The sequence below is a fragment of the Geotrypetes seraphini genome, chromosome 1 (genome assembly GCF_902459505.1).
Source record: "Geotrypetes seraphini chromosome 1, aGeoSer1.1, whole genome shotgun sequence".
Lineage (NCBI taxonomy): Eukaryota > Metazoa > Chordata > Amphibia > Gymnophiona > Dermophiidae > Geotrypetes > Geotrypetes seraphini.
Window position 1 is genome coordinate 483,461,037 of NC_047084.1, and position 13,720 is coordinate 483,474,756.

Below are 13,720 nucleotides of genomic sequence, written 5' to 3' on the forward strand. Positions count from 1 at the left end.
ATGTTCTACCCTCCCCTCCGTGGGAGTCCTCCTTATCTCATAGCGTGCCACCTCTGTGATCCGATTAAGCCAGTGGGGAAAGAAGGCCACCCGGTCCGATATCTAATATTGCAATAAAAGCTTTTTAACTACCAAGACAGCCATGTAAATAACTTTCCGCTTAGGGAATGAGAACCCCACGCGCAGCAGCCCCCGCTGATCCCTTAGCAATAGCAGACCATAGTCCCACGGGATAGCACATTTCACTAACCTTTCCATGAAGGGAAAGACTTGCAACCAGAGACCTGTAGTGGGGCATTCCAAGAAGTGATGAATAAGGGTACCTGGGGGATCATTTACATTTGGAGCTATCACACCCAGTGATAGCTCTCTCCACTTCTCATCTCTTGGTGATCCAAATGGAGAGAATCTGCAAGGGATACAAGAGCTTTGGCAAGAGCACCATTTTAGTCAAGGCAACCCTACATAACACACCCAGGGGTAGCTCTCTCTTGGCACAGAGGTCCTTGATTTGGTTGATGTGGCACCTAACATTGCATCGATACATAAGTGGAAAGTTAGGACTCAGTTAAACGCTGAGATACCGCATCGGTGTACGAACCGGGGGGCTGCAAAGGTTTGCATGCCATGCCTCCCCGTTAGTGGTGCCCAAAGGCAAGAGCTCAGATTTATCGCAGTCGACTCATAACTTCTAAATATTACCAAAGAAGCACACTGTATCCAGTGCCCTAACCAGATTAATATGGGACCTAACCAGATATCGCAAGATATCATCCGCAAATAAATCAATACAACTTTCCCTGTATCCCTATCCAGATACCCTGAAGGTGTGTGTGTGTGTGGGGGGGGGGGCAACTTTAATTTTAATTGCTAGAGGCTCCATAGCCACCACAAAAAGAAGAGGAGACAAAGGGCATCCCTGCCGGGTCCCTCTTCCCAATAGGAAAGGGTGCATAGGTCCTCCATTCATCAAATATCTAGCCTGTGGACTGATATATAAGCTGTGAATCCATTCATGAATGCACCCATCCAACCCAAACTTATGCAAAACCCAAGTAAGTATTAGTATTGCCACAAAATACTATTGAATGCTTTTTCCATGTCCAATCCCACTATGGCCAATGTGCCTCCCAGCCCCCTCCGAGGGTATAGTGCCATCAGGGCCCTAGTAAGGTTCATGGATGCATACTAGCCCTGAATAAACCCCATCTGATCTTCATGTATTAGCAAGGGCAAAAAAGCATTCAATTGCTTGGTCAAAATCGCAGCCAGAAGCTTGGCATCTTGATTAAGAAAGGAAATTGGGCGGTAAGAGCCCACTTGAGTAAGATCTTTCCCCGGTTTAGGCAAGAGGACCACATGGGCCATATTAAGATTCCCTAGTCCCTTCCCTGAATTTAAGGCGTTATAGGCCTCCCCCAACGTGTGAGGAATCAGATCCACCAATATTTTATAATATTCGGGTCAAAAACCATCCAGGCCTGGTGCTTTTGTAAGTTTTAAGGCTTTTTTACCAGCCTGTACCTCCCCTCTAGTAATAGGGGCATTCAGCATGGCAAGCTGGTCAGCCATCAGTTGGGGTAACTCAAGATTTTGAAAAAAGGCATCCCTGTCCTGTTCTTGAAAGGATTGTTGCAAATAAAGAGTCTCATAGAATTGGACAAACTGTTGCCTAATCTCCTTCTCCCGAGTATAAAGAGTTCCCTGTTTATCTTTAATGGACAATATGACCTGCCATTATGTTGAAGTCTCCCCCCACTATAGGCTGATATTCTTGGTACATGGCTATCTTGGTACATGGCTATCTTGGATAGCAATTCAGAAAAGAAAGTGACTATACACATTGGAAGCATCGAAATTACAAAACAACCATTTTTGTCCCCAAAGTTCCCCTAATATAATCACATATCTCCCCTCTTTATCTTGCAGGACCTTATGTATATGTAAGTGCAATTGTTTATGAAACAGGATCACTACTCCTCTCTTTCTAGTATTATAGGAAGATGAGCACACTTCACCCACCCATTCCTTACATAGTTTAGCATGCTCAGCTGCTGAAAAGTGTGTTTCTTGAAGATATACTATATCTATCTGTTCTTTCTTGAACCAATTAAGTATTTTCTTTCGTTTGATGGGAGAATGGATCCCATCCACATTTAATGTAGATACCTTAAGCTTAACCATATTCAAAGACATTCCCATAGAAACAAGCACAAGAACTATTAAAATATGTAGGCAGATGGACGGCCCCCCCAGCTAGGCCCCCACATCCAATACATCTCTTTTTCAGATGTTGTGCTCCAAAGTCTCCTCCCATATTTCCTAAACCCATACATCAAGTATGTGGATAGCTGTACTCCCCATACACGCCAGTCCCCCCCCCCCGCCACTCTCTGAACCATTCATACCATACATACACCCTCTGAAACACTCTCCCCCCTCCACCCCAGAGAGTCCTTCCCCAGGATAGCCCTCAGAATCCAAATATCAAAGGAAAAAAAAGAACAAGAAAAAATGCTGCTCCCAAAATAGAGAGCATAGTAGGTCAGGGGTCCTGGGCATCCGCGATCCGGCAATCTCATGCTGGAACTTATTCCTCCTCAACAGGAAGCAGGAGGCCGTAGTCATATTCTGATAGTACATCATCCACTCAGGCAGTCCACACCCAGCCAGCAATTCAGGTCCCATGAAGACAAGTGGGAATCCACCGTATCAGCCAGCAACGGAGTGCACCCCAGGCTCTCCAGGCCTCCAAGCTGCTGGGGCATATCCATAATGAGACAACAAAGAGTTCGGACCACTCTGTCCTTGGTAACAATGAAAGAACTTCGCTGGCACCAACCGGAAGCCAGAACTTATACTCCAACTTGAATCTGAAAGACAGCATAATTCACCAAACAAGTCCAAGGACCCAGAATGCAAATGCAGGGCCACAGACATGCTCACTCAAGTGGGCCATCACGGCGCTCCTCATTGCAGTCTGATGCATTAATAGGACCCAGGAACCACTGCACCAATGCCTTGTCCTCAAGAGTATGAACCTTTCCCTCCCTCCATATACGAAGGCTAAACCAACGTGAACCTCCTATGGAGGGAGGTGCAGATTAGCGCCATTTCCCGCCTTTGAGAAGACACTCGTGCTGAGTAATCTTTAAATAAAAGCAGCCTTTTTCCTTCATATTGCAGGCTGTTTTCCGATAGGCTTCCAAAATGAGTTCTCTCTGTTGCGAGTTTATATACCTGGTTATTGCTGCTCTAGGCTTGGTATTAGTCCCCGACTTCGGCCGCAGCCTTTGTGCCCTCTCACAAACGCTACATCTGCGGCTTCCAGGCCTTACCGTTCTGGAAGCCATTTATGGAAGAAATGGGACAGCTCACCATCATTCTGCAACTCTGGGAGACCCATCACCTGCAGGTTATTTTGGCGCTGGCGATTCTCTTGTTCCTCCACTCTGTCCGTGAGCATGGCCACCTGTGTTTGTAAGTTCTCAACCTGGGCTTGGACTCTTTGGGCTTCATCCTCCCTCTCTGATATTCGTCTCTCCGCCTCTGAGATTCTCTGGGAATGGGCATCGAATTTCTCATTTATGCCGTCCACCGCTGATTGTAATATGTTGAGACGGTCTTCCAAGGCTGTGATAACCATTCACGAGATCTCTTGGGCCCATTCCCCCAGGTTTGGAGATGGGAGGGCTAGTACCACCGCCATTTTGGTTTCCGGCGTGCTGTATTTACCCTTGGGAGTTTTGGCGGTTTTAGTGGGCATGCCGTGTCCTTGCAGGTCAAAAAAGTGGCCCAGCCACTCGTAGCTCTGCCGTATCTCCCTAAATGCTGCTGTTTGTTATCCAGTAATGCTGCCAAAAGGGATGCTTTGCCGGTTTTAAGTGCTTCGGACCGCGGAGCCCAGCAGCACACATCTGATCAAGATGAGCTCATCACGTGACCCCTGTAAGCTCTGTCTTAACTGCGCAAGCCTCGAACATTTATGATTTTAAAGTGTTTGAGGCTTGTGCAGATGAAGACAGAGCTTGCAGAAATGGGGCAGGGACAGGAAAAGAACTCGCAGGGACAGGACGAGAAAATGAGTTCCCACAGAGATGGGGAAAAATTTGTCTCCCTGTCATTCTCTACTTTGGAGCCCACAGATATCTCAAAAAGCAATTTATGGTCACAACAGATTCTGTGCCAGAATTATGGGTCATAAAAAAAGAGGCAAAAAAACCCCAAGAATCGCCGATAGCGACTGCAGGGGGTTCCTGCAACGTAAACAAAATATCATCAGCAAAAAAGACTCACTTTGGATTCTCGATCCGCTGTCCGGACCCCACTTAAAGAGAGGGAAACCACGCAACACTATGGGAAATTATAGCACAGTATCTGGATGAACACACACACAAAGAAAGTTTATTATAGCAATTCTTGATTGTAGTAACAAAAAAAACAATCATCCAATGCAGATAATGTAACACAGATAGGAGGACCAGACATGGTCTGTGTGTCAGGAGTAGAGAGTTGCGTGGGGACAGAAATCCCACCCATCCCTGCCAGGATCCTCTCCGTCCCCACCCGTCCCTGCCAGGATCCTCTCCATCCCCACCCGTCCCCGTCAGGATCTTCTCCATCCCCACCCATCCCCGCAAAGAATTATCTCCATCCCTGCCCGTCCCCATAAAAAGCAGCAATTACTTCTGACAGCAATTCCACAGTTTCTTTTGTATTTGTACTGCTGTTTTCCTTGTGGAATCTCTTTGGTGGAACCCTTTTTTTGTTTTCTGTTCAGGTAATTAACTTATAAACCCCCTCTTTTACTAAGGCTGACGTGTCCATTATATTATATGGACGAGCCCTGCTTCCAAAGCCTTCCATCCCTGTGGGAGTCCCGTTGGCTAGAGGGGGGTCCTCTTGGGAGTCCGGTGGGTTAGGGGGAGATTCCTGCGGGACCCCCGTGGGACCCACGGGATTCCCGCGATCCCCGTGCAGACCTCTAGTCAGGAGTCTGGATTGATCCACTATTTATAAGAAAACAAAGGAGACCAAACATATGCTTGTCATACTTTCTAGCCATCTAGGCGAGAAAGCAATCAAAACCACCCAGACGGTTGGAAAGTGCGACGCACACGTTTGGTCTCCTATGTTTTCTTACACATAGTGGCTAAATCTGGACTCATGCATAAGGCACATTTAGCAGAAACATGAACCGTGTTGAGTACTCCCTATTTGTGTTACCATTACCTACACTAGATTATTGTTTTTTGGGGAGCTCTTTTGTTACAATCAAAAATGACTATAAAAAAATTTTGGGTTCATCCAGATACTCTGTTGTAATTTCCCACAGAATTAACACACAGGTTTTTGAACTGTGCTTCCCCCTCCCGATTCGCAGTTTTAGTACTCACAATTTTGATTATTTGCGATTTCCTAAAACTAGAATCACCCCCACCTCCCACCCGCCTCCCGGATCTCCCCGGACTTTACCTGATAGTCTAGCAGTTTTTTGGGGCAGGAGCGATCTTCCTATGCTCAAAAGACTACAGGAACTCACAGCAGCCATTTTGGATGAGTGATCTGCACGGGGCAGCATAGGAAGATCGCTCCTGCCCCGAAAGACCGCTAGACCACCAGGTAAGGTCCGGGATGCCAGGGGGAAGGTGGGAGGGTCAGAGTCAGCACAAAAGTTATTTGTGAATTTTCAATATTCACAGGCCAGCTCTGCCCCAACCCCTGCGAATATTGAGGGAGAAGTTTAAAGCCAAAAAAGGATAATCCACCCATCCCAACTCCATTCAGTTTTCTGTACTGCCGGGAATACAACTCTTTTAAAAAAAACTGATACAATTATAAACAAAAAGTGGCAAGAAGAAATACAGCTATTTAGATTGTTGGTCCTTTGGGGTCAAGGACACATTATTATGTGCTCAGTTATTTTATCATCTTCATAGATTTTGTCCATTCGTTATGTACAACTTCCTACACAAGCACAATGCTGTAATTTTTTATATCATCTTTACTCCTCTAAAGAAAAACAAAGCTGGATTTCTGCATTCCTTCTCCTGTGAAGCACATGCCTCCTCCATAATTCCATACACTCACTGCAGTAATTTTAGCCACACCACTGCATTCTATTTTTTTTTTTTTAATTGCCATATGGCTAACACTGTAGAAAACAAAGGAAAAACGTAGAACAAGGGACTTTTGTATGTTTTATCATTTAAATGGACTAACCTTGGTAGAAACTGTCAATAAAGCATTTGTCACTACAGGTTGGATTTGACATTTCCAGTGCCTCTTTTTCTGTTAATTTGGCTCTGCTTCGAGGCTTGCCACATTCTTCCCTTTCCCTCCACTAAGCAGCAAGCAAAAAGTCAAGGTTTTACAGAATGCTCCCGACACCGCTTCCACCAAAGCAGGCAGGTAAGGATTTACAGGTGCATCCAAGCCAACTGATACGGATGCTGCAGTTCTACAGACGCTTAGCTCTCTAGATAGATAAAAGAAGCAAAAGTTATCTTACCTGAAACTGCAGGACTGCAGGTGACTTGGAGACAGCTTTTCTCTTCTTTATAATTGTTTTCTTAGATACAGATTTTTTGCCTTGTAGAATTAAAAAGAAAAAGTAGCACTGCATAATGTTGTTTATTATACTTCATTTGCAAAACCAAATTACTACAGCCTTGAAAGTTAAATTATAACTAAAAGATAGCTGATGGTGTGTCACATAAACAAGATGAATCAGAACTCAGCCCTTCAGAAAGTCAACATTGAATCCAACCCTTGGTGCAGGTCAGCTTGTTCCAATAGTCTCTTTTTGCTATGAACAAACCCAGTTCCCAAAATGCACTGCAAGACAATCCACCGCTACTAGATGTTATTGCATCCACACTACATGTACACGAAAGGCATGTTTACTATGTAACACCGGCAGAGGGCAGTAAGAAAATAATGCATAAATCAAGAACTCAGGCAACTGAACAATAATTCTGTGTTTGCTTATTAAACAAGTACTGTATATGGTCCTGCTCTGCTTTCTGTCCATTTAATCCAATGGACTGCAACACATGAACACAAATATGATTAAAAAGAAAAAAAAAAAACCAAGAGAGAGAGAACCAGCAAAGAAGCTTGAACACTGTACAGAGAGCTGTTATGTCTTATATATTAACTAGTGTTAAAGCCCATTACATTAATGGGTGCTAGAAAGCAGCCCCCTTTCCCTCTCCCCCTCCAATTCCTCCCTGACTGTCTCTCTGTGGCCCCCCTTCTGTCTTCCCTCCCAAGCAAAGCTGTCTGCCTCCCAGCACACCCCTCTCCCAAAGCAGCCCCCTTTCCCTCTCCCCCTCCAGTTCCTCCCTGACTGTTTCTCCGTGGCCCCCTTCTGTCTCCCCTCCCCCAAGCAAAGCTGTCTGCCTCCCAACACACCCCTCCCCCCAAAGCAGCTTCCTTTCCCTCTCCCCCTCCAGTTCCTCCCTGACTGTCTCTCCGTGGCCCCCTTCTGTCTTCCCTCCCAAGCAAAGCTGTCTGCCTCCCAGCACACCCCACCCCAAAGCAGCTCCCTTTCCCTCTCCCCCTCCAGTTCCTCCCCGACTGTCTCTTCGTGGCCCTCCTTCTGTCTTCCCCCCTCCAAGCAAAGCTGTCTGCCTCCCAGCACACCCCTCCCCCAAAAGCAGCCCCCTTTCCCTCTCCCCCTTCTTTGAGAATTTTTACCTGCATGGGACACCTGCAGCACCGGCACATACCCTCCAGCCGTTCCTCTGAGCGAAACTGCCACCACCGCTCAAACTCCAGCGAAACTGCCACCACCTGTTCAAACTCCTTCACGCGCCGCCTGCCTACACGCTGTTGAGGCTGCCGCGTACCGTCCCCGCAGTCTAGCCGGCTCCCTTAGTCCCTTGCTGCCCCCCTTCCCTCCCGCGGTCCCGACAAACGTCCTGACTCCAGCAGCGGCCGCAGCACTCTAAACACGCTGCTTCGCGGCCTTCTACTGCCCTGATTTGCTCTGGAAGCACGCAGATAAGAGTGCGCATGCGCGGCTAGGGTTTTATTATATAGGATTACTAGGTATGGTTGTTATGCCTCTGAAGTCTTTCTTTGGGGGGTTTTTTTGGCCTGCAGATGAGCAAACATATTATTAACATTATGATAATCAATTCTGTATAGCCTGCTCATATTAGTTCAAGAGGCAGTTTCATACACAGGAGCTTGATTTTTTTTTTTTGGCTGTTTTGACATATCAGTTGCCCAAATGATATTTTTCTCTTTAAGAGAACATGTTTTAAAATTCAGTTTAGTGTTTTGGCATAAATGCGTACGAGTCGAGCCTCTTTCAACCGAAGATCTGGAATGAGAGGGCATAGGATGAAGTTAGGCTCTGGAGTAATCAAAGGAAATACAGTCCAACCTCGGTTTACGAGTGCACCAGTTTGCAAGTGTTTTTTGCAAGATGAGCAAAACATTCTCGCAAATTGTGACTCGCAAACCGAGCATTGACTTGATTTGTGAGTCCCCCCGCCCACTAAACAGTATTGCCCCCCCCACCCACAAATGCTGCCGCCCCCCACGAACCGGCATCACCCTCCCTCACGAATGCCCGCTCCCCCCACGCGAACTGGCATCCCCTGCCCACCCAAACTGAAAGCTTACCCCCCAATGTGGCACCGGCACACCGCTCCAACCCACAGGAGGTGCCGGTGCCGGAAGATCGTGCCTCTCCTTCGACTGGGCCTTGAGCATCTGCGCATGCTCAAGGCCTTCTGGCTCTCGTTCTCTCCGAGAATCATGCTCAAGGCCCAGTCAGAGGAGAGGCATGATCTTCGGGCACTGGCACCTCTTGTGGGTTGGTGCTGCGTGCCAGTGCCACATTGGGGGGTAAGCTTTCAGTTTGGGCGGGTGGGGGATGCCAGTTCGTGAGGGGGGGCGATGCTGGTTCGCGGGGGGGGGGCGGATGTGGAAGCGCACCAGTGGCCTCAGGGGTGGGGGTTCTTTTGGGGATGGGGTGGGGTGGAGCATTGCCGGTGGCCGGGGGGGATGGGAGGTGGAACGAATCAAGCGAGTTTTCCTTACTTTCTATGGTGAAACTCGCTTTGATATACGAGTAACTTGGTTTACGAGCATGCTATGCTTCTAGAATGAATTATGTTTGTAAACCAAGGTTCCACTGTACTTTTTTACAGAAAGGGTGGTAGATGCGTGGAACAGTCTCCCGGAAGAAGTGGGGGGAGACAGAGACTGTGTCTGAATTCAAGAAGGTGTGGGATAGGCACGTGGGATCTCTCAGAGAGAGAAAGAGATAATAGTTACTGCAGATGGGTAGATGGGCCATTTGGCTTTTATCTGCCATCATGCTTCTATTTCTTTCTTGGCCCTGCCAGAACAACTATTTGACATTTCTATCAGACAGGGTATCATGATGTTCAGAACCACAAGTATATAATGAAATTTATGGAATGGGGATAATGACAAACAGTAATTAAAACATAAGCCTAGGGGCCAGATTCTCCAATATCGCTGGTAAAATCAAAAAAGACAAGCCATTCTCAAAGAACCACGCATGCAAATGAGGTTTGTGGAGGGTCACCAAATTTACATGAGATCAGTCACTGGTGATAGCGAGCGACACATGTGCAGAATAGTTCATGGAAAGAGGCATAGGTGGATAGGAGGGGCGGAGAGGTTTACTGTTCCACGGAGTAACTGCCTGAAAAACTAGCTAAGTGCTTTTTTCTAAGTTTATTATATTTTACATGGAGGAGGCTGTAACTACTTTAGAATTCCACACGGTAAAAAACTTTTGATACGTGCCTACTAAATTGCTCCTCTAAGTTAAATTTGTTAAAAACACTCACAGTGAAGGTATAGCGGTTAAACATAAGGAAGGGAAAGATCCGAGGATGTATGCCTCTTATCATCCGATCTCTCTATTGGGTGTGGATACTAAAATATTTACCAGGATCTTGGCAGATCGTTTGATGAGTTGGGTCCCGCAGCCGATTCATCCAGATCAATTGGGTTTCATTGTTGGGCGACAGGTGGGGGATAATGTGTGGTCGGTCATTACCTTGATGGAGAGGGTTCGACACTTGCAACAGGGCACAGTATTCTTGTCTATCGATGCGCAAAAGACTTTTGACAGGGTATTGTGGCCCTTTTTGTTTAAAGTTTTAGAGTATATAGGTTTGGGACCCAGGATGCGAGAATGGATTAGGGTATTGTATACGAACCCATTAGGATGTATTAAGGTGAATGGTAGTTACTCAGCCCTGGTACGTATTATTCAAAGGTACAAAGCAGGGGTGCCCTTTGACCCCTGTTCTATTTGTCCTGGTGATAGAGCATCTGGCTCAGCACATATGTGCCAATGCTTGCATTTGGGGAGTCCGGACAGCGGATCGAGAATCCAAAGTGAATCTTTTTCCAGACATTTTGTTTACGGTGCAGGAACCCCTGCAGTAGCTATCGGTGATTCTTGGGGAGCTAACTACCTATGGTGGGGTGTCTGGGTTTAAGATAAATCCGAGTAAATCAGAATTGTTGAATTTTAATTTACCTGCAATCTGGTTGAGACTATGAGTGCTGCCTTTCCGTTTCGTTGGGTAAAATCCTCAATTTGGGAGCTTATTTTGGACCTCTGGGTACAGATCTTTACACTTTGAATTATGGCCCTTTGTTTACTCATATTCGCAAGGATCTGGATAGTTGGGAAGGAATGTACTTTTTGTGAATAGGCCATATTCAAGTGGTGAAGATGATGATCCTTCGGAGACTTCTTTTTCTCTTTCAGACAGTGCTGTTGTGGGTAAGCAGACTTGTCTTGGAGAGGGTGCAGCAGCATCTCTTGCAGTTTTATCTGGGTGCATAAACGTCTTCAAGTGGGACAGCAGGTACTGTGTTTGAGTAGGTGGGAGGGGAGATTAGCGGTCCCCAATATTGTGAAGTATTATCAAAGCTCAACTGAGGGCGCTGATCGAGTGGCAAACTTAGGAGTGTAAACCTTGGCTTGATCTTGAACAGGAGGACGTGGGGCGGTCGCCCTTATTCCATTTACCTTGGTTACCAGGGAGGGGTGTGGTGGTAGGTAACACTTCCGCAGTACAGACTACTTTGTGGGTGTGGAGGGGGGTTCGGAAGGTGTCGGTATTCTTGGTTCACACCGCTGAGATATAATGATGATTTTGCTCCTGGAAGGGGGTGGGGATCTTCGTGATGTGGGAAGCCAAGGACCTGGTGTGCACAGGGCAGTTTTGGGATCTGGTGGCTGGTAGAGTGCGACCATTTCCAGAGCTCCAGGATAGATATTGGTTGCTCCCTCTGGATTTTTTTCCTTATCTGCAAGTTAAACATTATTTGCAATCTACTGATCTTATTTGGGATTTAAGTGGGGCAAAGACTCAGTTTGAACAACTGGTGGGGCAATATTGCAGAAGGGGGCTATTTCTGCACTTTATCAGTGTTTAAACGCTAGGCGAGGGGCTAAGCTTCCCTATATGAAGGGGTGGGAGCAGGATTTGAGTCGAGAACTTTCAGAACTGGAGTGGGAGGGGATCTGGGGTCAGGTGGCTTTGATGGGGGTGGCAGCTTTTTTGGTGGAAAATGGGTATAAGGTGCTCTTCCGTTGGTACTATACCCCAGCACTGGTGTCACAAATAGGAAAAGGAGGGGTAGGGCTATGCTGGAGGGGTTGTGGTCTCCTGGGCACCTCTAGGCATATGTGGTGGGATTATCCAAGAGTACGACGTTTTTGGGTGGCTCTTTTTGATATTTTGACTCAGATCTTGGGTAGGACTGCACGGGAATCATGGGAGGAGCCCTTACTTCATTGGTATGACCATGCCCTGGAGGAGGGGGAATTGAGCTTCAGTAAGTTGTTCTTTACTGTTGCTTCGTTGGTCCTCGCCGCTAGTTGGAAGAGGCCGGATCAACCTGACTGGCATTTGGTGGTGGATAAATTACGCAACTGGTATACTATGTATAAGCTTATAGCTGTCAGGCGGGGCACATTGCCTCGGTTTGATCGCATTTGACGGAAATTTGAACAATGGAAACTCAGTGATTTTTTTTGCTTGTGTAGCTTGCTGTTCAGATGCTTTACTGTGACTTTTTCTTTGGGTGTGTGGGAGGAAGGCAGGGTGGGGGGGTATGTGTTTTACAATATTTTGTGCTAGACTATTGAGTGTTGTGGGTAGCATGTTGTGTTATACTGCAATATTGTTTGTGACTTTCCCTGTTCTAATTGCAGCTTGTAGTGTATTGTATTCTGCTTTATTATGTGGCTGTTTCAATAAAAGCATTATTTTTCAAGTTAAAAAAAAAAAACCAACTCACAGTTTTTGTGCACTTTATTATTCATTTGAAAGGAAACTCTGCAATGAGAGGTCATAGGATGAAGTTAAGAGGCTCCGGAGTAATCTAAGGAAATACTTTTTTACAGAAAGGGTGGTAGATGCATGGAACAGTCTCCCAGAAGAGGTGGTGGAGACAGAGGTTGTGTCTGAATTCAAAAGGGCCTGGGATAGGGACGTGGGATCTCTCGGAGAGAAAGAGATAATGGTTACTGGGATGGGCAGACTAGATGGGCCATTTGGCCTTTTATCTGCCGTCATGCTTCTATGTTTCTAATTAATGCACACAAACGTATCCTAATGATGTGCAGCTTTAAGCGAGTCAATTGTCTCGCTTATTTAGTCACGCAGAGAAGCGTTGGAACGGTGACTTGTTCCCAGCTCCTTGTACTTATTTACTACCCACACTGAGGATACGTTTCATTTAATTCATTATTGTTTTTATATTTTGAGGGGTCAATTTAGTACCGCATGTGGTCTTTCTAGACTAATCCAATTGCCATAGCTGCTCTTAAGTGTCTTTTGAATATCCATGGAAAGCAGCAGCTAGTATAAATATCCATATAGTGAGTGGCCACTATATGGATATTTAGCTTTGAATTAGAGCCTAAATAATGAAAAATCTCGTACTAATCTCAATTCCTCTTTATTCTCCAATCCTCCAGCCAGCAACTCTGTTTATTTCTTTTTTTTTCCCCAAATATTTTTTTATTAATTTTACCACGTAAATACATCAAATACAAATGATATGCATAAAAGAGGAGACTCCCTTGCATCCCAAGTTGTTTCTGCAGCATAAGAAACCTACTGTACAATGGAATGAATTCTGTTTTTTATTATAATTCTTCATATTCTAGACTCATGGTAGCCAGTTTTAGCTGTGGTAAGAATGCAATAATGCTTACCGCAGCTTTGCAAAAGGGCCCTGAAAGTGGTAACTGAGCTAAGGGCTCCTTTTACTAAGCTGCGCTAGAGGTTTTAGTACACGTGAGCTGGCGTTAGCTTTTGGCGTGTAGCGTGCGCGGCAATGCAGCGCGTGCTAAAACCGCCAGCGCACCTTAGGGCTCCTTTTACAAAGGTGCGTTAGGGCCTTAAAGTGCAGAATACCGTGTGCTAGCCGCTACCGCCTCCTCCTTGAGTAGGTGGTAGTTTTTCGGGTAGCGCGCACTAATCCAGTGCGTGCGTTAAAAACGCTAACGCACCTTTGTAAAAGGAGCCCTTAGTAAAAGGAGCCCTAAGTGTGAACTGGAAAGAAAAGAGAAAGGTTCAACAAAAATAGTAAGCTGTTCATTTTTAGATTGTTCTACTAAAGGAAACTTGGGATGTTCAGGCCCAAAAAGAGATGTATTAAGCCCCAGAGATAAAAGCTTAGTGTACAGGAAGATCCA

The 13,720-nt window shown here is 46.0% G+C and overlaps 1 protein-coding gene across 1 annotated transcript in view; it reads right to left on the reverse strand.

Moving 5' to 3' along the window:
- KIAA2026 (KIAA2026 ortholog) overlaps window positions 1-13,720 on the reverse strand; it is a 126,012-nt gene that overhangs the window by 77,488 nt on the left and 34,804 nt on the right. Inside the window, exon 4 of the mRNA XM_033925788.1 lies at window positions 6,512-6,591. Coding sequence (XP_033781679.1) covers window positions 6,512-6,591 — 80 coding nt within the window. The remainder of the gene's footprint in view (window positions 1-6,511; window positions 6,592-13,720) is intronic.